General features: G+C 47.7%; 1 protein-coding gene across 2 annotated transcripts in view; it reads left to right on the top strand.

Annotated features, from left to right (window-relative positions):
* The window catches only part of COBL (cordon-bleu WH2 repeat protein), a 264,098-nt gene that overhangs the window by 101,407 nt on the left and 139,937 nt on the right, over positions 1 to 22,754 (top strand). For both annotated transcript variants that reach the window (XM_040644519.1, XM_040644518.1), the window contains exons 3-5: positions 11,748 to 11,958; positions 13,858 to 14,086; positions 20,536 to 20,633. In XM_040644519.1, the coding sequence (XP_040500453.1) occupies positions 11,748 to 11,958; positions 13,858 to 14,086; positions 20,536 to 20,633 (538 nt within the window). The remainder of the gene's footprint in view (positions 1 to 11,747; positions 11,959 to 13,857; positions 14,087 to 20,535; positions 20,634 to 22,754) is intronic.

Raw genomic sequence — 22,754 nt, 5'->3', positions numbered from 1 at the left:
GCCATCCAGTCTCGGGTCCAAGGAGAACCGAAAAGTGGATCATGCTGGGTTACGCTCGCTTCCTCGTCAGGTCAGACCTGGAGCTCGGGGGTACAGAGCTGGGTCTAGGTGACAATCCGAAGTGGCTCACCTGCACGACTGTTGACTAGGTGGCCCCTCCCCGGCTCGCCGTCATCCCGAGGGAGCAAGGAATGCACAGCTCAGTCCTGGTAGAGGGTGAACTCAGAGGAGGGGGGTCACAGGCCTGTATGCATCTCCAAACAGGTGGCCAGCCCCAGAGTCTGCACCAGCATTCTTGGCACTGCAGTTGACCCTTCCCCTGTCCACTGACAGGCTGGCCACAGAGGTGTAGACAGTCAGCAATCAGTTTTCCAAATGCAGCTTCCAGTGCACGCCTACACTGATGGCTAAAACCCAACCCAACCAGTATCCAGACTGGAGATGCCCACCAGAATCCCTTCCCGGGAATGCGCCTGAGATCAAGGTCACGTGCCCCTTCCTCTTCCCACGGCAGCCACACCGGAAACATTGGCAAAGCCTCCTGGGATCACAGTACTGAGAATTTTATTACCAATAGAATTTCTGATTTTTTTTCAAAATACTCATCACGTAACTTTGTGCTACGACTATTGTTCCTGATAACTCGATCTATAAGAACACATTTTCAGGAGTCACAGGAAACAAAAAAGTAAATCTCACCATTTATACAGTTTTTATGATAGAGTATGATGGAGTGACCAACTATGGAAACCTCCCAGCACAAAAATGTATTTGTCTAATTCTGAGCCAGGAGTGACTAGAAGTCGTATTTCTTAGAAAACGAGAACGAGAGATGATCGGACATATTTCACTCTTAAAAAAGCAGTGTGCTCCCATCTTTTTTAAAATGGGTAATGGTGGAAATCACATCACCATGGGTGTTTTTATTTTGGTGGTTGCACTGACGAGAGCGACGGAATGCTTTTATTTTAAAATATCAGGATTTGGATTCTCCCTGAAATTGTATGCTTTGCAGCTGTTTAAACTTTCTTATGAAAATTCTAGGTGGCGACTTAATGTGCAAAGGTGTACATATGGAGGGCGCCTGGGTAGCACAGTCGTTAAGCGTCTGCCTTCGGCCCAGGGCATGATCCTGGCGTTCCAGGATCGAGTCCCACATCGGGCTCCTCCACTGGGAGCCTGCTTCTTCCTCTCCCACTCCCCCTGCTGTGTTCCCTCTCTCGCTGGCTGTCTCTCTGTCACATAAATAAATAAAATCTTTAAAAAAAAAAAGGGGGGGGGTACATACGTCTTACAAACAAGGGCAGGAAGCTTGCTGCAGGCCTGGGTACATAGTCGGGGCTGGAGCTGCTGGGTTGTGGGGTACGGCGTCTCCTCCCGCACCAGGGGATGCAAGCCCATATCCCAGGGTGAAGCCACCCGCCTGCCCAGTGTGGGGCTTGCCCCTTGGTGGGGGGGAGGGGTGCGACGCTCCTGTAACCGGGGTCCCAGGCCCAGTGCTCCCGTGGAAGCAGCTGAGGTTGGTCTACACTGGATCCACGAGGGAAGCCCCCTGATAGTTCACAAACTACTTTCATACATGCGTGAAGTCTGATCAGTGGATGTATTATGGTTTAGTCTCCATTCCTATAGTTTCAAGCCATTTTTTTAAAAAGATTTTATTTATTTATTTACTTATTTAAGAGAGAAAGCACATGTACAAGTGGGGGGAGGGGCAAAGGCAGAGGGACAAGCAGACTCCCCGCTGAGCAGGGAGCCAGATGTGGGGCTCGATCCCAGGACCCTGGGATCATGACCTGAGCCCAAGGCAGACGCTTCACCGACTGAGCCACCCAGGCACCCCCAACCCAATTTTTAGTTACACTAAAAATACACTATTTTGTTGCGGCATGATTAAAATATAAAAACTGTACATGTTACCTGTCCTACTCCATGAGTCCGTAGCTCAGTGCGCAGCCACGAAACCACTGCCACTATCAAGCTAGCTCCTAAACATAGCCCTGTGGGTCCCGTCTTACTTAATACGCTCCTGTCCGGGTCCAGTTCTCCAAATGCATGCGGAGAGATCGAATGCCTGCCTGACAAGTACGAATATTAGTTTGGAAAACCATTTCCAAATGGAACACTTTCTTAAATTTTATCTTTTTAATTTTTTTTTTCTTTACAAAGTAGAAGCTACCACTCTGTAGCCCAGCAGGGTAGCAATGAGAAAACGCGCAGCCTTCAAGATCCCGCATTAAAAACTTTCCTATCCCCCAGCAGTAAATTAGAATCCTTGTCCCAGGCTTCCTGCAGGAGTGAGTTAGAACAGCAGCCTGTGTGCTTCCTTCACGGGGTCTTGGCCTCATGGCTGGTGCGGATTCAGCAGCTGCTTGCCTGGGGATTTGGTTTTATGTGTCATACTCTTTAATAACACCAGAGCGGGCTGACGTCCAGTTCCCGACCCTTGCTGAAAATAGAGCCACTAATTGTTAATCAATGTGCTTTCTCTCTTCTGTTTTACTAGAGAACAGGCCCAGCTTTTATGGGATGAGCAAGCCGTTGATCATTTATAATCAGCCCCTTAACTGTGCTTTTTCCTGATATGAAAAGATTCTCTGAGAGAAAAACGTTAGTAATTGCAGTCTGATGATTGCATTCTGCATATGACTGATATTTTTTTTTTTTAAAGCTGCCTTTGGATTTGGAAACTTAAAGTCCCAATCTGTTCTTACAGAGATTAGGACATGAGAACATGAGAATCTGTGTTCTGGGCCATTTGTTTTTTTGTTTTTGTTTTTTTCTTTTTTGTTTTTTTTAAGATTTATTTATTTATCTCAGAGACAGAGAAAGAGAGAGCAAGAGAGAGAGAGAGCAGGGGGGTAGGTGCAGAGGGAGGGAGAGAAACTCAAGCAGACTCCCCACTGAGCACGGAGCCCAATGCAAAGCTCGATGTCACGACCTTGAGATCATGACCTGAGCCAAAATCAAGAGTCTGATTGAACCACCCATGGCGCCCCCATATTCTGGGCCATTCTTAAGGGAAATGCTCTAGCATATAATTAGGAATGGCATTACCAACACTGCAGAGGGATGGTGGAAGGAGGCCACCAATTCCATCACTTTAATTGGGACACACTTAAAGAGAAGATCTTTGACAAGACAATGCCCTTAGGCAAAAGAGAGCTTCACAAACTGTTTCAGTCTCTAGAGTGTTGGGGCTGTTTTGATGCAGTAAAGTAGTCAGGTTCAGGTTGGTACACATACCCAAGGGGCCCGGGGCAGGAAAAGGCAAACATTTCCTTTGCAGAATACAGGAAATCTCCCTTGCTATTCATTCCTGTGATTCTTCACGATAGACACACTTAGAGCTGTGCAGGAATTTTTAGGTCCCGGTGCTTATAAAACAGCACAGGCTGTCATAACACGGGTATTGGGTCTGCATGTTCCTTCTGGAGAGAGCTCACCTGCTGGAGGGGAGGGAGGCTGTGAGCTCCTGTCAGCTCTGGGGTGTCCTTCATCCGCCTGCCCCTCGAGGTGTTGGTGAAACCTCTTGCGCATCATGGCTCCCGGAGCTGAAGGGAGCCTGCTTTTCTCTGGTGCTCAGCGAGTTTAGGAGGTGATGTTAGAAAAGGCATTTTTGGTGCTGGGGAGCCGGCCAGGAGAAGCCAGTTCTCTAAATAAACTGGCTAACAGGTTGCTTTGGTTTGGTTTGATTTACATTTTTGTTTGAAGACTATCTTTTTTTAGAAGACTTCCCTTTTTTTTTTTTTTAGAGCAGTCTTAGTTTCCTAGCAAAAATGAGAGGGAAGTACAGAGATTTCCCACATACCTTCTCCCCCCACCACGATCTCCCCGTTATCAACATCCCCCAGCAGAGTGGGGTGCCTGTTATGATCAGTGAGCCTGCAGAGACATAGCATCATCACCCAGAGTGCATCGGTGACATTAGGGCCTTCTTAGAGCTGTATGAGCTGTGAATGATATGTATCCGCCATGTACCTCACAGAGTAGTTGCCTTGCCCCAAAACCTCTCAGAGAAAATTGCCGGGACACACGGCCTGCCCTGGTCACCGTGGCTAGAAGTGGTTCTCATTGGACCATCTTTCCATCAGCCCAGGAACGTGTTTGATCATCCAGGTCCTAGCTCGCTGCTTCTAGTGACTGCCTCCCTGAAATGCTTCTGCCCCATGAAGGCTACATTTGCTTGCTTATTTGGGTGAAACCCAAGAGCAGCTGAAGGAAGACAGTGACGGAGTGTCTGTCATGCGCAGACTGTGATCATCAGACTCCAGGTACTACTGGATTTTCTTCCCAAGCATCTTTGCTGTGAACAAATAGCATGGTGATGGGGTGACCACAGGTTATAACCTGTGATCTGCTCCTATGAAAAGGTGTGTTCTTTGCTAAACCCACTATTTAATAGCTCACAGCAGGTGCTGTTACTGGTTGGGATTTGGTGTGATATCAATCATAGAGAGGGAACTCTCATTTTGTGGGATCCTGATAGGAAGGAAGGAAGGAAGGAAGGAAGGAAGGAAGGAAGGAAGGAAGGAAGGAAGGAAGGAAGGAAGGAAGGAAGGAAGGAAATAGTCTTTGTTCATTGAGCAAAATACATGCTGAACACCTAAATTTTCTGAAACAACTGGGAGGAAGACATCCCAGTGAGCAGAAGGAAATAAATCTCATTTGCAAGATGACCAGTTTGTGCAAGAAATGAAGAATTCAGGGCTACTGGAACATGGATGGAGAAGAGGGTTTACAAGGGCCTGGACACGGTGGTGGCTGCGTGCTAACGAGTCTCCTGTGGGCCATCCTGAGCTCCCCAGGTCTCAATCAAACAAGATTACGCAGGCTGCCAGGGACACAAGGCTCTATTCCAGCACCAGGCAAGTCAAAAGGCAACTGACATATCAGAACATTAATTTTTCTCAAGGGTGGGCGACAGTGGTCTTCTATTAAAAATAGCATCCAGGGGCTCCTGGTGGCTCAGTTGGTTAAGTGTCCAACTCTCGATTTTGGCTCAGGTCGTTATCCCAGGGTTGTGAGATGAAGACCCGCCTCGGGCTCCAACGCTCAGCGCAGAGTCTGCTTGAGATTGTCTCTCCCTCTCACTCTGACCCCCCAAATAAATAAATAAATCTTTTAAAAAATAATAGTGTCCAAATTTCACATGCACATTGAAAATAAACACTAACCTAACTGTCAAGATAGTTGGGCTGTGTTCCAGCTCCCCCAAGAAGGCATGTTGATTCACCTGTCAGGTGAGAAGCACACGGCAAGGTCTGCTTGTGTCTGACCTGGACACAGGAGGCTCCAGACTCGGAAGATACAGGTCAAAGATGGTGAGGTCGTAGTTAAGAGAGAGCACAAGTTACTACAGTGAGAACCTAACCAGTATACCCCTCATGGTGGTATCACCTGTCCACACCTGTCCACAGAACAGCTCGTGGCATCCCCGCGTGACCAGAAAAACAGTCAGGCTCCCAGCCTCTGCACGCTTGTCTCTAGGTCGAGATGCCCCAACTGGTATTGCTTTCTGAGCAGTTTGAAAAGCTAAATGCCTTAGAGAAGGCAGGTCTCTCCCGCTGGCATAACCCCAGTCATAACCCCTGGATCATATCCTGAGACCTTTAGTGGACTGGGGTGGCTGGCTGGCCCCAAGAGGCATTTGGGTTTTGTGAGGTCGAGCCATGAGGATTTGGGGATTCGGTGCCATCATCCTGATGACTGGGCTTCTGGCTTGTACATGTGATGAAGGTAGCCCTCCCTGGTCACCTTGCTGCTCTCTGGTTCCCTCTGCCTCACTTGACAGCCCGAGGACCCAGGCTTCCAGTGACTCTAGCCTTGAACCTAGAGCCCTGCCTCTGACCCACAGACCTCTCTGCCTGTGTTTTCTTCCATCTCCTGGTCTCTCCATTGTCCTTTTGGGTGTTCTGCCTGCATGTTCCTTTGTACCTGACCTTGTCCATAGCGGCTACCTCTTGGGTCACGTGACCCTGCTTACATCTTGCCCTATCCTGCCTCTCTGATGCCACACAAAGCTATGAAACTGCACTTTCTCCCAGGACTTGCTCTGCCTCGGTAGGCAGATTTTGCCTCGCTTAGAGCCTGGGGCCACCTATTGGTCTCGGTTCCACATAAGAAACTAAGCTATGTTCAACCTGTTTAGGATTTGACTGTACGTGCAAATTAAGTGTGTCGATTTTAACATCAGGTCCAGAAGTAATTACCTTTTTCTTAAAGATTTTATTTATTTATTCCAGAGAGAGACAGAGAGAGAAAGAGAGAGCAGGGGGAAGAGCAGAGGGAGAGGGACAAGCAGTCTCCACGCTGAGCATGGAGCCTGACGCGGGGCTTGATCTCAGGACCCCGAGATCATGACCTGAGCTGAAACAAAGAATAAGATGCTTCACCAACTGAGCCACCCCGGAACCCCCAGAACTAGCTACCTTAATGTAACTTGTAAACTCAGCATTGAGGGACCCATTTATCTAATCAGCACATTTGTACTAAATGCTCATTTCATGAGTATGCGCAATGAAGTAGTTTTCAAAGCACGGTCCCCAACTGATAGGGGCTGCATCCTTGGGAACGTGGTAGAAATGCAAATTCCCAGACCAGTCCTAGTGATTCAGAAACCCTGACGAGAGGCCCAGCTATCTGACTTTACCATGCCCAAACTTTCGGATTGCAGGTTGAACTTTGAGAACCCTGGCTGCAGGGCATGCCCCTGGCCACTGGTACACTAGATGTTCCAGGGTGAGCGTGCAGCCCCCGAGAGGGAGCCCAGGGTCGCACTGGCACAATGGCAGGGAGAGGGCTGTAGGAATGGGTAGTGGACGCAGCTCAAGAATGATCGTACACAGCCTGACCACAGGCGGGCTTCGCGGTTTAGCCACAGGTGCGTCCCAGAGAAGGACGACTCGTCACCTGGCCCAGCTTGACGGAAATGGGATGTGGCCTCCCTGACTTCCCTGTTCCAGCTGTGAGGTCCTCAAGAGCCTGCTCACTCCCTTGGGTCCTGAGTGCCTGTGCGTGTGGGGCAGGGGTGTGGGCACAGGCTGACCATCGCTCTGCCTAGCTCTTTGCCGGGATTTCAAAAAGAACTGCATGGGAAAGAGCAGCAGCGTTTTCTTATCAAAGCCACAGACGGCTGCCAGAACATTTTGTGAAGTCTATACACATTTGGACAGTCATAGTTTTTTTTTTTTTAAGAAAGATGTATATTGGGTAAATAAAATACATTACCAAAATTCAAAAAAAAAAAGATGTAGAAAAAATTCTGTACACTTTAATCTCTATTTTTAGTAGACATCACCACAAATACCAGGAAATAAATTTCACCCCTACATTCTGAGCACTTAAGAGGCATTTTGGAGAGCAACAGATTGAAGAAGGTGGAGGTGAAATGGATGTTGAGGAGAAACTGGGAAAGAAAGCCTCAGGGATCTGTCTCGTGACCCCCTCCACCCCATCAACGTGGTTTGGGTGGTCAGTCCTCATTATTACTTGGGACCAGACAGAGAGAGCGAGCGAAAGAGGGCCTACAAAGGGTGTTTGTTTTTGTCTCATTCAGGCTGCCTTAACATACCACAGACTGGGGGCTTCTACAACAGATGCGGTTTCTCCCAGCCCTGAAGGCTGGAAGCCCAAAGTCAAGGTGCCAGCAGGTAGATTTCCTTCTGAGGCATCTTCTTGGCTCGTAGGCAGCCGCCATCACGCCATGTGCTCATATGACTTCCTCTTGGTGGGTGCACAGAATAAGCCCTCTGGGTCTCATCTTGTAACCTCACTAACCCTATCCTATCCTATCAGTGCCGCCCTTATGACCTCATGTAACCATAATTACATCGTTAGAGGCCCCATCTCCAAATACAGTCACACCGGGGGTTAGGGATTCACCATGACTTTGGGGAGGACACAGTTCTGTTCACAGCGGTGTAATGCTGAGCATCCACTGAGGCCCAGCCGGTGTGCTTTGGGGTCTTGGCAGTGATGGTCTGCTTTCTTCATACACCTGTTTCTTCTTTTGACATTCCAAGGGTATCTAGTTGCCTTGTTTTCCTTCTTTGTAAGATTGGGGAAATTTGATGGTGCAGTGTCTCAAGGATGCTACTACAAGAGTCTTTGGGATATTTGCTGAGAGCGGGATGGAGTTTAACCAGGTACAGACAGGGGATGCTCTGCTCTGAGCCACGGAAAGCATCTCACCACATGGAATCCCCAAACAGAAAAGACAGGAATGAATGAACTCATGTATTTTGCAGACACATCACACTTAGCTCATGCCTGGCACTGTCCTCACTGCCTTACAAGGTTCATTCATTTCTCTAACAGTATGTCCTCACCGGTAAGGAAACTGAGGCACAGGGAGGCAGGTCTGAGAAACAGTGAGTGGTGCTGCTCGGACTCCATCCCAGGCAGCTCCCCTCAGGTGCCTTCACTGAACCGCCCTGCTGCTGCGGGAAGGATGCCCACACCTCACTGAGGGGTGTGTGCAGAGCTGCTGATCTGAGGCAGGTACCACTGCATCCAAGGGCAGGTGTGAGGTGAGGGGCGGTCAGGCTCAGGGGGTGATGAGAATGTGTACAAGAAAGTAGGCAACCTCTTCCAGTCTCTGGAAAGTTCTTTCCTGTGGCCCCGTGGCACAGGGACCCTCTGAGACCCTGTGGAGGGTGCACACTGACACCTGGTTGTTGGAGATGCCGCCGACCTCTGCAGCCTGCAGTCTGCACATCTGTACGGAAGCCCACAGGACCAGGTGGCGCCTCTGTCCATCTTTGGGTGCTGCCATGGTGCTTCGCCTTTTCTCTGTCTTTCTGGGTAAATTTTTCCAGTGGCATCAAAGAAGCTTTGGAAGAGCTGGCATACTCTTTGGGAAAAATGACATTTTAAATGCCAGCCAATAGCAGATTAACTGGTGTGGTGAAAAGTGGCAGAAAGGCCAGCCCCCCCCCCACCTCATTTTGCATGAACGTGATCCTAAAAAGCAGCATGTAGTGGAAAAGTGGTAAATCAGGTCGTGTTTTAAATGAGCCTGGGGCAGGGTCACACAAAGTGGCAGACCCTGCAGGAAATGTTGCAAGATGAGTTCATGCTTTTGGACCCAAGTCATCGTGTTTAGACTGGTACATATCCAGCTTTTCCAAGTGCAGCCCAAGTTCAGTCCTCGTCAAGATGCTGTGTCCCTCTGGGAGTCACAGATGAGGACAGCCCGAAGGAGAGCAAGACAGCTATCAAAACCTGAGCTCCTCTCACTCCCAAACCTCCTGACTTGCCTGTGGGAGCCCTCTGTCCTGGCCTGGGTTCTTGCCACTCGGAAAGGATAGTGTCTGATTTGCTTGTCCAAGTTGAATTGGTAATGACCTCTGCGTTCTTCATAGAATTTAAGCACATATGATCGCTGGGCTGGGCATCTGGTGTGGTTTTATGATCATGCTCTTATAGTGTTTTATTTTGTTTCTGGGGTTTTTTTGTTTTGTTTTGTTTTGGTTTTGGTTTTGGGTTTTTTGTGTTTTTTTGTTTTTTGTTTTTTTGGTTTGGTTTGGTTTGCTTTTGTTTTTGTTTTTGTTTTGCCTTCTCCTCCCCCAAATTTAATAGTAAATTTGAGGAGATAGTCCTCCAGCACATAGAATTTTCTGCTTGGGAAATTATCCTTCTTCTACCTGCCCCCCAAACATTTTGTTGAGAAACTGGTTCCCCTTCCAACTGTTGAGAATGTCACTGGAAGAAACTCATCCTGCATTAAATGAAGTAGCGAAAGCCAGAATGGATCAGGCGATTTAGGGGGAAATCCACCAGACACACAAGGCAGAGATTTGGGCACCCCATTATTTATTTGGCCAGAAAATGGGTACATCACTGTGCTAGCACATTCAATAAATACCGGCTTCCATGATGGCAAGATGGGTTTATTCTCGGTCATAGAGAAAAATGCACTCTTCTCCAGAGCTGGCTGCTCCCTTCCAGAGCATCTAAGTCAGTGTTTCAAACATGTGACCAATTAGTGGATTAAAAGAACAGAAAGTAACATTAGTAACTTTTGTGTTCTTTGTGGTTTACATTCTAAGATTAACTCAAATACCTGTTTGGCAGTTTATCTGTGTTTGTTTACCGCGTGCGAGCCGACTGTGGGTAGAGGAAGAGGCAGGAAAGGAGTGAGCATCAGATGGACCAGCGTCCCAAGCCCGCTCTGCCTTTTCCTGGAGACCTCGTCTCTCAGACGGGGTGACAAGGAAGGGGAGTACGTGAGTGGCATCATGGTTACACAGGGAGTGGTAACAAATAATAGGACGTCATTTTAGCATTGATAGAAGTCTGTTTTCTGTAATGAGGCTTCTCAGTAAAATGTCATCATGTCCTGGAGCCTTTTTGTTGCATTGCATTAAGCTTGTGGTTGGAATAAAGTTGATTTCTGCCCCAGAGCTGAAGGCATCAGAGTTTATACTATTTACAGTATTATTAGCCAGTGTGGCTGTGTGTGCTGGGGCACTTGTGAGGGTGCGCACTGCCTTGGCCCCACCAAATGCCCCATCAGAGTCCAGGGACCCAGGAGAAATGCTGAGTTGTTCTGTATCAATCCAAGCATTACTGATTAATTTTTCAGTTGTCAAGAGTTGAGTAAGAAAGAGGGTACTTTGGGGACTCGCTCTGGCTTGGGGCTTTGCCTCTGGTTCTCCTGTCCAGAGCCAGTGCCCCTAGCACCCATAGCCCTCGGGGTGAGTGACAGGTGCCCGGGCTGCAGGAGGGGGGCCAGCACTGGTGCGTTCACAGAAGCGCTGCGAGTCCATGATCCACACATCTGGATTCCCAGGTACCTGGAAAGCATAATAATGACCTGAAATATTTGCCATGTCAGTTACTGATTAAGAAATAGATCACAGGAAAGACCTATGCTTTCATGGGAGGCATATGCTCCATTGCTTGGGAAATTTAAGGAAAGAGAGATCAGCTTTAAATATAAAAAACATTCTGCCAGGCAGATATAAAAGAGGCAAAGGAAATTCTTTGGAGTAATTTGGACTGTTACTCTTCTCCCTTGGTAAATATTTCCTGTTATGGGGGACATGATGACAATTTTTGACAGTCAAACAAAGTCATTTTCTTAAGTTTTGTTGTTGTTTGTTTGTTTTGCTTTTTGGGTTTTTTTTTTTTGTCATTAAAAGGCATAATTTTTTAAACTATCAACTTCAACTTAAAATTTTCAGTTTTGGGGCACCTGGGTGTCTCAGTTGGTTGAGAACCGACTCTTGGTTTCAGCTCAGGTCAAGATGTCAGGGTCATGAGATCCAGCCCTGTGTTGGGCTCTGTGCTTAGTATGGAGTCTCCTTGGGATTCTCTTTCCCCCTCCCTCTCCCCCTCTCCCCTGTACTTTCTCTCTCAAATAAATAAATAAAATCTTTTAAAATTTTCTATTTTTAAGAGACATTATATTTATGAATCACTGAAAATTTAGTTTTTAGTAATATCACTTGTGCTAATTAACCATCTAGGATTCAAGTCGACCTATCCACGGACTTAAATACAAATATAACTCTCTTCCCAGCTCTGATGGTTGCTCTTTCAGTCATGTTGTTTTCTAGTGTTGGAAATGTTAGGAAACGCTGTCCAGTCATGCGCCAGGCATTCACGAGCAATGATTGCCCATCTTACACATGACCAATTTGCTCATTCACCTACTGGTGCGTGGGTTTGACCCTTGCTCAGCTTGACCGAACGGAGAGTGCAAACATTCCTCATTAATGTGATCTGTTTCCCTTTTCCAGCCATGCAATGATGGACCTACTGGTTGAACTTTGTCTTCAGAACCACCTGAATCCATCCCACCATGCCCTCGAGATCCGGTCTTCAGAAACCCAACAGCCTTTGAGTTTTAAGCCAAATACTTTAGTTGGGACCCTGAATGTGCACACTGTATTTCTCAAAGAGAAAGTTCCCGAAGAGAAGGTGAAGCCTGCCCCACCCAAGGCACCTGAGGTCAGTAGGACTGAGGGGGAGGTGGCTCAAGGGGGGGCCCTTTGTTATCTGAGGGCATATGCAGACACCTGTGGCTGAGGTGCTGAGGAGGGGGGCTGGTGGAGCCCCCCTATCTGAGTAACCCATGCAGACAGCTCTTAAAATTTCTACTGCCCTACCAGGCAAAGTTAGGCCCTAAACTGAGCTTCTTTCGTGATATTCATGGTGCATCTTTGGCTATTATAGATGAGGAATCCGTCTAGAGCAGCGCTAGCCATTGGAATTTTCTGCACAGATGGAAATGGTCTATCATTCTGCACTTTCCAAGGTGGTCACCCTGGCCACATGAGGCTGTTAAGCAGGTGCAGTGCAGCTAGTGTGACTGAGAAACGGAGCCTTCAATTGTATTTAATGTTAATTAATTTAACTTTAAGTAACCACACGTAGCAAGCCACTACCTTGTTGAACTAGTTATAGAGATTCTCCTTCCGTTCTGGAGGTCTTCCTGTCCGAGGATGCCCTGGGGAAATGGGGAAGATCTGGACTTCTTCCTAGAGAGAGGAAAAATAGGAGTTGTCGCTTTTGAGAAACTGATGTCAGAAATGTTTACTCGTTGGGGCGCCTGGGCGGCACAGCGGTTAAGCGTCTGCCTTCAGCTCAGGGCGTGATCCCCGCATTATGGGATCAAGCCCCACATCAGGCTCCTCCGCTATGAGCCTGCTTCTTCCTCTCCCACTCCCCCTGCTTGTGTTCCCTCTCTCGCTGGCTGTCTCTATCTCTGTCGAATAAATAAGTAAAATCTTAAAAAAAAAAGAAATGTTTACTCGTTGCACTTGGAGAATATCTCATACATAGATGTATTTCCAGCTTCTGGTAATTGATTAACATGAACTCCCGCTGGTTATCGTACTTCTTCATAAACCTTTGCTGTGGGTCTTTAAGCTCCATTTAAAAGCTTTTAGATTCTGGGGAATATTTACTAAATTTTCCTGCTTCTAAAAATGGCAATTTGGTCAACAGTTCATTTTCTATCAATTTTTAGGTTTGGGGGGCTTAATAAATTTTAGTTGATGCCATCTCTACTCTGGAAAGGGGCACAGACCCACCTCCGTCAGACTTTATGCAAGCCACCCCTGCTGTGGCCACTGTCCAGCATTTTCAGACAATGTTGTGCCAGCAAAGGCCAGGGTAAAGTTGACTGCATGAAACTTTGGCATATAATTTTTTTTTTTGATGGGCCAGTTCATCAGTAGACATTTAGAATCAGGTTTAGTCAAATTGACTCGTTTGGGGTTTGTTTTTGTTTTTTTTTTTTTTTTTTCCTGATTATGGTGCCTATCATTACATGTCTATTATGTGTATATGTCTGTTGTACGTCAGTTATATTTTTCTAGCTTAAATATATATGTGCATAGTGTATATATATATATATATATGCATATACACAGACATATATATACACTATATATATTTATATAGATATTAATATATTGACATGGTCTTTGGCTATTTAAGTAAAACTTTGATACCCTGGGGTATTTTTAGGGTTTTTCTTTAAATTGAGTTGTTCATGCCATTTTCAAATTGTTTTCTTTTACAATATCTATGTACGTGCCTTGTGTCCAGGTCTGTTTGGGATCCTTGAAAGGCAGCATAGGTGATAGATTTTAAATCCAGACCCTCATGATGTCCATCCCCCTGTGTTGTTAGCAGTCCGTTCCTTACTGAGAGATCCTAAGGGAAGCTTATTATTTCAGGTCTTTATTGCTTCACTTTTCAGTATGGCAATTCCCCTGTGACCCACTGAGTTGGGCTCGGGCAGCACAAAATCTTGCCACCGTCAGTTCAAGCACAAGCAGAGGCTAAAGCTGTGTGGGAACATGCACTTACAGAATTCTTTCATCCGGGGTGTTCTTCCAGAAATCCGTGCGCTTGGTAGTGAATTACCTGCGAACCCAAAAGGCTGTTGTGCGTGTGAGCCCCGAGGTGCCGCTCCAGAACATTCTCCCAGTCATCTGTGCAAAGTGTGAAGTCAGCCCAGAGCACGTGGTGCTCCTCAGGGACAACATTGCCGGGGAGGAGCTGGAACTTTCCAAGTCCCTCAGCGAGCTGGGCATAAAGGAGCTCTACGCGTGGGACAACAAACGAGGTGAGGCCACCTTGCGTCTTTGACACCTGCCCTGTAAGAGCACAGGCAGGAAGCAGACGTCCACCACCATGAGTGCTCGAGGTGCCAGGTAGAGACCAGTACCTGAATTTTCAGGCAACCTAAATTTTGTCCAAAGCACAGTAGAAGTGGGTAGAAAATAAATTTGGTTTGTTCCCATTCCCCTCGACTGTAATTTTGCCTCTTTCCCCCCCATCCTGAGCACGTCCTGAGTGTCACCCTGTCTCCTGTGAGCTTCGGCGAGGTCGGTAAGGAACATGGGAACCGTCTTTCCTTGGACTTCTTTCTCAGTTGCCAGTAACTTCCCCCAAGTCTCAAACATTGCTCATCAACAAAACCAGTGGCAAAGGGGCGCCTGGGTGGCTCAGTCTGTTAAGCGTCTGCCTTTGGCTCAGGTCATAATCTCAGGGTCGCTGGATTGAGTCCTGAGTCATCGGGCTCCCTGCACAGCAGGGAGTCTGCTTGTCCATCCACTCCTCCCCCTGCTCGTACCTTCTCTCTCTCTCAAATAAATAAATAAAATCTTTATTAAAAAACAAAATAAAAATAAAACAAAACAACTGGGGGAAAAAAAAGTGGCAAAACATTTAACTCTTTTTCTAAAACTGCCCAAATTAGAGTTCATGAGATCAGTCCCTAAACACACCTCACGGTGTTGCTTTGGGCTTCCTCACCATCAATGCCAGAGACATCTACTCCTTGTGTGAGTTTGGTACTTGACCTGAGGGCCCAGAGCCGCTGGGAGAGTGGCAGCTCAAGAGGCCGGCGTTGGCACAGAGACCGACGTGTGTGTGAGCAGAGGTCCCTGATTGACACAAAGGGCGGACTGTTGGAAACAGCTGTCAGACCAAAATAAATAAATGAGTGAGTGAATGAAAAAAATAAATGAATATTCCTTGACCTTAGCATTATTAAAATGAACTTCATAAAAGTGCCTTATTTTCATGAGGCTCATTTGATATCTGTGGCCTAGTATTTATTCCACAAATACTGAGTAGGTTGGGTTGTTGAAATACATTCCATTTTTTCATGCTTTTCTACAGTTTGTTTCAATTCTTCCAAGAAAATCTGCTTTTCTTATTAGCAGGTTTTTTTAAAAAAAGATTTAGAGTATTTATTTCAGAGAGAGAGAGAAAGAATGTGAGCATGAGTGGGGTTAGGGGGATGGCAGAGGGAGAGGGAGAAGCAGGCCCCTCCTGAGCAGGTGGACGCTTAACTGACTGAGCCATCCAGGGGCCCCTCTTATTACCAGTTTTATTGCAAAATCAATGATCATAGTGGAACCTCCTCTCCTCCCCCAGTCTTCGAGTGGTTCTGGACCCCGGTCTCATTTGACACTCAAGAAAGGGTTTTAGCACAATCGTGTGTTAGATGCATAGACGGTCTAGTCCTTCAAAAACAAGTGCTCTGACATTGGAGAGCACTGCCTTTTGTGCTGGGTACACCAACTATTTCTGGTACGTGTCAATTCTCAGATGTATCTTGAAAGGTAGATGGGAACTTCCTACCAGGCAAGAGCCCTATAAAACCTGCCGCCCTGTGCAGGAGTGGATCCCCGTGAGCTCACAGCTGTCCAGAGCACAGAGCTGAGGTGTTCAGGGAAGGGTAGGTCTAGGGCTCCCTCTCTGTATCCCCACGCAGGGCAGGACACACAAGTGTAGGCAGCCTGGCTGTCAGGTTTGGAACCCCCGAGCCCTGAGCACTGAGTGCCCATCACTGCCTTGGGCGTCCTCTGAGGGACCCTTCCCTCTGGGACCCCAGCACCCTCCCTGGAAAATAAAGGCACAACAGCCAGCATGGTGGGTGACCTGCTCCAGCCTGGTGGCCAACATCCCTTTCCTCTGGACCATACTGGGCCACGTGCCACGCCGGCTGTGAAGTCTTTGATTATCACCCTTGCCAAAGGCCTTTATCCCTACCGGCAGTCAAGTTATTTGAGAAGAAAGGAGAACATCCTGGAAGACGCCTGTAGGGAGCCCTCTCCTTTTGGCCCTGCTTGCATTACAGCCCCTCCCCAGCCAGCAGCTGCTCCAAGGGCAAGGGCCGTAGGGCCGTGGCCGGGGGACATGTGTTGCTAGGCAGAGGCCGCCTCCTCGAGAATTCCTGGCATTGGAGCTTGAAGCAGAAGAGGGCTTTGCTGCCACCTGCTCCTACGGGAGAGCTTAGCAGCCTGGCAGCTGTGGCCTCTCGGAGATCCGGGGCTGGGAATGCAGCCTGCTGGGCCCTTGGCCCAGACAACCCCCTTCCGAGGCTCATGGAGGGGCCATGGTCAGGTGCTGCTGAGGACTGGGAGCTAGATCTCACTCTCTCATTGCCTGCTTCTTCTAGTTCTTCTGACCAAAACTCAGTCGGAGCCCTCCCTGAGCTGTCAAGGTACAGTGAGCCGTTCCGCCCGGCTGGGCTTTGCATGGCTCTGGGCTAGGACGATGCATGCCGGTGACGTTCGAGTACAGGGTCAGAAGGAGCACGGGTGTGCCTTGCAGCCCTTCTAGGGGCATCTCGTCAGCTGACATGAGGCTTCGGTTGGGTTTCTTGACTCCCTGGTTGCCTGAGAGAAGAATGTCCCTCATGTTTGCTGTGCGGTTCCAATCGCTGAGTAAATGAAGGAGGCTGGGGTAGAAATGGGTCCTTTAGGAACACAGAGTTTCGGGGCAGAGCAAAAGTGGCACAGGCAGAAGACACACTGTTTTCCTTTCTACCCGTGCTCACCTGTGCTCACTGTGCGCACCTGCTCGAGGTCCATTCTGTCTGCTGCCAACTCGGGGGCAATAGAGATTGTGAAAAGTAATCTTTTCTTTCACAGACAGGTATACATATGATCCATCCAGCTTCTGCATTTACTCTGACACTTACTTATTATACACTTTACATATATACACAGGTACATATATTTACATACACATACACATGTGCATAGGCATATGTACTCACACATATTAAAGACTGGAATTCATGTGAACGCTTCGGACTACACCTATACACACACACTGTCACCAAAAAGTTCATTAAAATCCCGATGAGTATTTGTCTCTTACATAAAAGAGATTAACAAAACAAAAGGGGGCATTGGTTTGGAACCACAGCCCGTGCGTTTTGCGTCTTACCGTAACCCCCATCTGTTAGGCCCCTCCCCCCCACACACTGTATAGATGAATATTGAAAACAGAAGGATTCTCTTTGAAGAAGCCCCATGAGCAGTTGCTGTTTTGAGCAGGGCAGTCATGTATGTGAAGCCTTCTTCAGTTTGGACTGCTTTGATTTGGGGCCATGGGCAGACAGAGAGCGGCAGAGACAGCCCGTCGAGACCCCTCTGTACCCGGCTTCCTGCTGAGCACCAGAACTCAGCACCCTGTCTGTGTGAAGGAGGCCTTGCAGGCCTGGGTCTCCTCTGGCCTTTACTAGCTTGTGACCATGCTCTGGCCACACAATGGCTCTGACCTTCCATTTTCCCCTCTGCAAAAGTGAGCAGTTTGGATTCACTGGTATTCATGGCCCCTGCGGCCCCTTCCCTCCCCCGGCACTGTTCAGTTCATCTTTAGTGTTCTCCAGATCACATGCATACTTCAAACCGTACGTGCATTTTCAGAGATGGAGCATGTCGCCCCTACATGTTGATTGCTACTTAGCTCCTGGCAGAGGAGAGTAAACTGAAAGAAAATAGAGTTTGTGCTCAAATTGTCGTGTGTTTGGAACCATGGATTCGAGGCCTGATGCGCGTGTCCTCCCAGCCTGGCTGTGTATCCATGAAGAGCCCCTTTGTCTGACAGGAACACCAAGGAACATCAGGTTCTCTTGCTCCGCCCTCAAGCTGACCCTTCTGAGGTCTGCCGGATCTCAGGGGTCCTCACAGAAGGCCCCTATCAGTACGAAATCACCAATCCCTCCCCCCTACACCTCAGACCGTCTGCTTGGGGCCCCCACTGCCTCCAGAGGGCCAACACCTGTGGCCCCACGAGAGAGCACCCCTCAGGTCACCACAGGGAGGCTCTGACGCCAAGGCTGTCCCTGAGCCTCCAGTCCTGCGGGGCTGATGACCACCCTCTGTCCCTGTTGAGGGAGAGAAAAAGAGGCCCGATTCTCTAACAGTTTTCTGACAATTCTGTCATTTCTGTGGTTGGTGTCATTGCCTCTGTGCCGATAGCATGTTCTCTCTCTCCTTCACCCGCCGGGTGCTATGATATCACACATTTGACCAGCCATGTCCCTATCACTCAATTCTAGAGACATGATCAGTTATGAAGACATATTAGTGCATGCTGTTGTTTACCTATGCCTGGATTTACTCTGTAGCATAGTTTCTATCACTTTCCATAGCTCTCTGCCTCACGTGGACGGTTGCAGTGTGATCAGCCATGAGATCCGTGTGCATACGTGTATGTGTGTGGATGTGTGCCTTGGGACGGGAACCCGCTCACTGGTTTGGATGTTGTGTGGCGTGGAGGGCGCCAGTGGCTCAGCGGGGGCCGACTGCACGTAACCAAGAGCCTTGGCCGTCAGTACTAAAGCCTGAGCCTTTGCCACTTGATGTAAGGAATAGAGGTGTTGGGTTTTACTTTGTTGGGTAGACGGTATTCGTGTTAATGCATTTATTACTAACACACTGACTTCCGTGTGTGTTCTCTAATTGGAGTATGAAATTCTAGGCCAGCGGATAAGGAAGTTAACTGAGGGTATACCTTGTTGGGTTGATATTTTGACGTTAGACTTGTACAATCCCAGTCCAGATTTTCTCCACCTGTGAGTTGGTGATCTGGCTCTCTAGCAGTCGGCAGCGGGGTAGGGAATTCATTTTTCTATCCCTCAGGAACACCTAAATATTTCCCCTCTGCCATCTCTGTGTGCCTTGGAAGAGAAGAACTGGATAAGTTCATGACAGAGACCTAGAGTGGACTCTGGAGTGTCAGCAAGCCAATGAATTATGGCAATCAGAGATGGTGGGGCGCCATGTGTCCCAGGCAGTTACCTGATTCAGCCCCACTCTGCATAGGAGGAAACAGGCTCGGAGTGGCAAAGCGGTCTGTCCAAGTGTGCTCAACGCTCAGGCTTCCATCCTCTGCTCCACCAGTTCTCAAGTGCAGTCCTGCAGCTTGAGCCCCTGGGCTGGGTTTGGGGGTTGGTGGTGAACGCAGGGTGCTGGGCCCCACCTCAGAGTCAGGGATCTGGAGCGGGCCCAGGTTCTCAGTGATGCTGATACGGCCGGTCCCTCCTCATCCCTGGCAGTGCTGTCAGCTGCCTGATGAGTTGGACTTCAGTGTCCCCATCTAGAACATGATGGGGCTCCTTCCAGCTCTAAACTTCTCAAGAAAGAGAGAAGAGTGAAGACTTGGAGGTCAAGAATAACAAAACAATAGAAGAAAGAAAAATGGGCCTTCTAGACAATGTCATCAGGAAGGAAAGGATTCTGGTTGAGGTTGAGGAATGCAAATCTGGAAACGTGAATCCTGGATTCTTGTGATTCGTGAGATTATTTCAATACCACCTGGGTGAACCATCACTGCTGTTCCAGAGTCTGGAGATGAGTGGGGTTCTTCAAACCAGAAAGCTGTTGATTTATCCTATTTAGTTAGTGTTTTCACCTCACTCACAATTCTTTTTTTTTTTTTTTTAAGATTTTATTTATTTATTTTGACAGAGATAGAGACAGCCAGCGAGAGAGGGAACACAAGCAGGGGGAGTGGGAGAGGAAGAAGCAGGCTTATAGCAGAGGAGCCTGATGTGGGGCTCGATCCCAGAACACCGGGATCACGCCCTGAGCCGAAGGCAGACGCTTAACCGCTGTGCCACCCAGGCGCCCCCTCACTCACAATTCTTAAAGCAGACGTTTTATGCAGATGTCCCGATCCTTAGGACAGTGCTGTCAGCTGAGAGTCACGAGCCATGTGGGGCTTGTGGACACTTGCAGTGTGGCCAGTCCAAACCGAGTTGAGCTGTGTGAACTGCACACTGCATTTTGAAGACTCAGTACCAAAACAAATTTAAAACATCTCATTCATCATTTTTCTATTGATTGTGTGATGGAATGATAATGTTTTAGACATGTTGGATTACACAGAACACGTTACTAAAATTGCACCTGCTAGAGAATGTAAAATTGCACGTGTGGTTCATTTTATTTTTTCTAGCGGACAGTCCTGCCCTAGAACTTTTTGATTTATTTGGTTTTTTTTTCTTCATTGACAGACAGTGTTCAATCCCACCCAGAGAAAAATGCCTCCCAAATTACTGAAGATTGTAAGAACCTTTAGTGATTTCATAAATGGGACTGGAGGCTTGACGTGCTTTGAAAGACATAGTTGGTGGTTTTACTGTCTTATAAAAACTAGAAGTTTAAGAGTGGAGGATTCATTTGTTGAGATATTTAAAGAATGCTGTTTAATCTCGTTTCATATGCTGATAATAACAGTCCTCTTTTTCTCTCTCTCTTCCCCCAGAAACCTTTAGAAAATCATCGCTTGGCAATGATGAGACAGATAAAGAAAAGAAAAAATTTCTGGGATTTTTCAAAGTTAATAAAAGAAGCAGTAGTAAGGTAATGGATTAAATACTCTTAGGATTCTGCATTATGGAAAAATCGTTGCTTGGGATGTTTGTACTCACCCTATCTTGGAATCTTTCTAAATATTTTTAGGACTATTCATTCCTTCGGGTGAAAGGGAGCTTATCCTTATGCACTAAGTGGCTGACATACTTCCACACTTGCTTCCTAAAGCGGGTGGTAGCGTTGTATTCGCTGCAGGGCCCGAAGCCGCGAGGGCGGCTCTGCCGGCGCATGCGCGGTAGCGGGTGTGAAGCTGTGGCTCAGTGGCCGGCGCATGTGCAGTACCCGGCGTGACGCTGCGGCTCAGGAAACAACCTGTGGGTTGATGAATGAATTAATGAGTGCGTGTTTATAGAAGAGGGCCCATATTCCTACCAATGAAATACCTTTAGAGCTTGTTTAACATGGAAGCCTCACAGAGTTGCCCTTGAGCCTCTTTGTGGAGAAGGCCGTCAGTTGTTGAACAGGTCCTTTGCTAGTAAATTTTAGATGGCCTTTGGTCTTGCCAGGATGGTTTAGACTATGCTCCATGGTAAGTTATTTTTATTGATCTTGTTGGTCTTTATTCAATAAATCGTGAAGTCATATTTTGGATGCCATGTTATAGAGTGAGGTCATAGAACAGAGAATAAGACTGAAGATTTTTACAGTCACATCCCAAATTCCCAAAACCATAAATGCCTTCTCACTACCAAAAAGAGAAACTGCTCGTTGTCCCTATTACATTTGTCTAAAAGGTGTATTTTGCTAATATCTGATAGTTTTTCCTTACAAATAAGTGGGACTAAGAATGATGAAACCATTCCAGCGAATGCTTGGAAGTGTCCACCTGTATGCAGGTGAAAGCAGGGTGGGAGGGCATCCTGGCGTTGGCTGAGAGGCGAGGGTGGGAGGATTCACACCCCTCTGCTCATGAGGACAATGAACACAAAGAAACACCCTGCTCAGGGTCTGGGCTTCGATCTGGGCCTGTCAGACTGCACCCGGGCCGCGTGCTTGCCCCCGGGGCCGGCGGTGTTTGTGGTTCAGAGGAGGGAGGACAGTGAGTTCCAGGGTAAAAGCCAAGGTCCCCATGTGGCTCAGGAGCTTGAACTACCCCAGGTGTCTATTGTCCTTGGCAGTTTCCCACATACAGCGTGCCTCATTTTTCTCTTCCGGTGTCCTGATGCTTTGATTTGGGTTTCGTGAATCTCTTTTTCTGTTACTGGTTATTATGTTTCCACACGTCCTTTGAAAATCTGTGCTCAACGTGTTTCTCTGTAGATCCTTTGCACTTTCCTTCTCCCCATGTTGTATTCCCTCCCATCCCCTCCTCTCTCCCCTCCCATCCCCTCCTTTCCATTCTCTCTGGTCAGGTTTACACGAAATTACAGATTCAGACTTTTGCACCTGAATTTCCTTTCACTCTGTGAATGTTGGGTTTCTTGGTTTCCTGGCACCAGTTAGTTCACAGTAAAACCTACCAGTTCCTCACACAGAGATCTCAAGGGTCCTCTGGTGTCTTCCTCTTTTTGACAGATGAAACCACAGCAAAGCCAGTCAAGAAATAAATAAAATAATGAAATGTTTTTGTTCTAAACAAAATAAGATTGCCTAAGCTGTGGGAGACTGGAGACTTGCTGGCCTCTTAAGGTTCCTCAGGAGACACCACCAAGGAGGACCCTGGGACAATGCCACAGGCTGTAGGACTCCTGTCTTGCCATCTTGGCTCCCTCTCGGTTGGCTGGGATTATTTTTCCTTTCTATGTGCCTCCTCTCTTCCTTTCACTTCCTGTATGTTGCTCTAGACTTCTCTTACAGGGTTGTATCCCTACTGGATTATTTGTAGTTTTTGGCATCGACTTCTTCATTCCTTGCTTCTCTTCGCTTCATGGTTTGAGACGCTGCACTAAATGCAACTTCATTTGATCTTCTAGAAGCGTGGTGAGAGAGGTACTACCCACCTCATTTCACACGCGCAGCGAAGAAGGCTGTGTGCCCCTGAGCTGACCCTCGGGCCAGCGACTGTCTGAGGTCAAACCAGCCTGTCTTTGCAGAGCCCTGGCTCTTCTGGCTTGTTCACACTGTGCGTGCTTGTCACGTCCAGGACTCCACTTTTCTGTGCTAATACTA

The sequence above is a fragment of the Ursus maritimus genome, unplaced genomic scaffold (assembly GCF_017311325.1).
Source record: "Ursus maritimus isolate PB19 unplaced genomic scaffold, ASM1731132v1 scaffold_3, whole genome shotgun sequence".
NCBI lineage: Eukaryota > Metazoa > Chordata > Mammalia > Carnivora > Ursidae > Ursus > Ursus maritimus.
The sequence above is the reverse complement of the archived record's forward strand: the minus strand, read 5'-3'. Positions and strand labels throughout refer to the sequence as shown.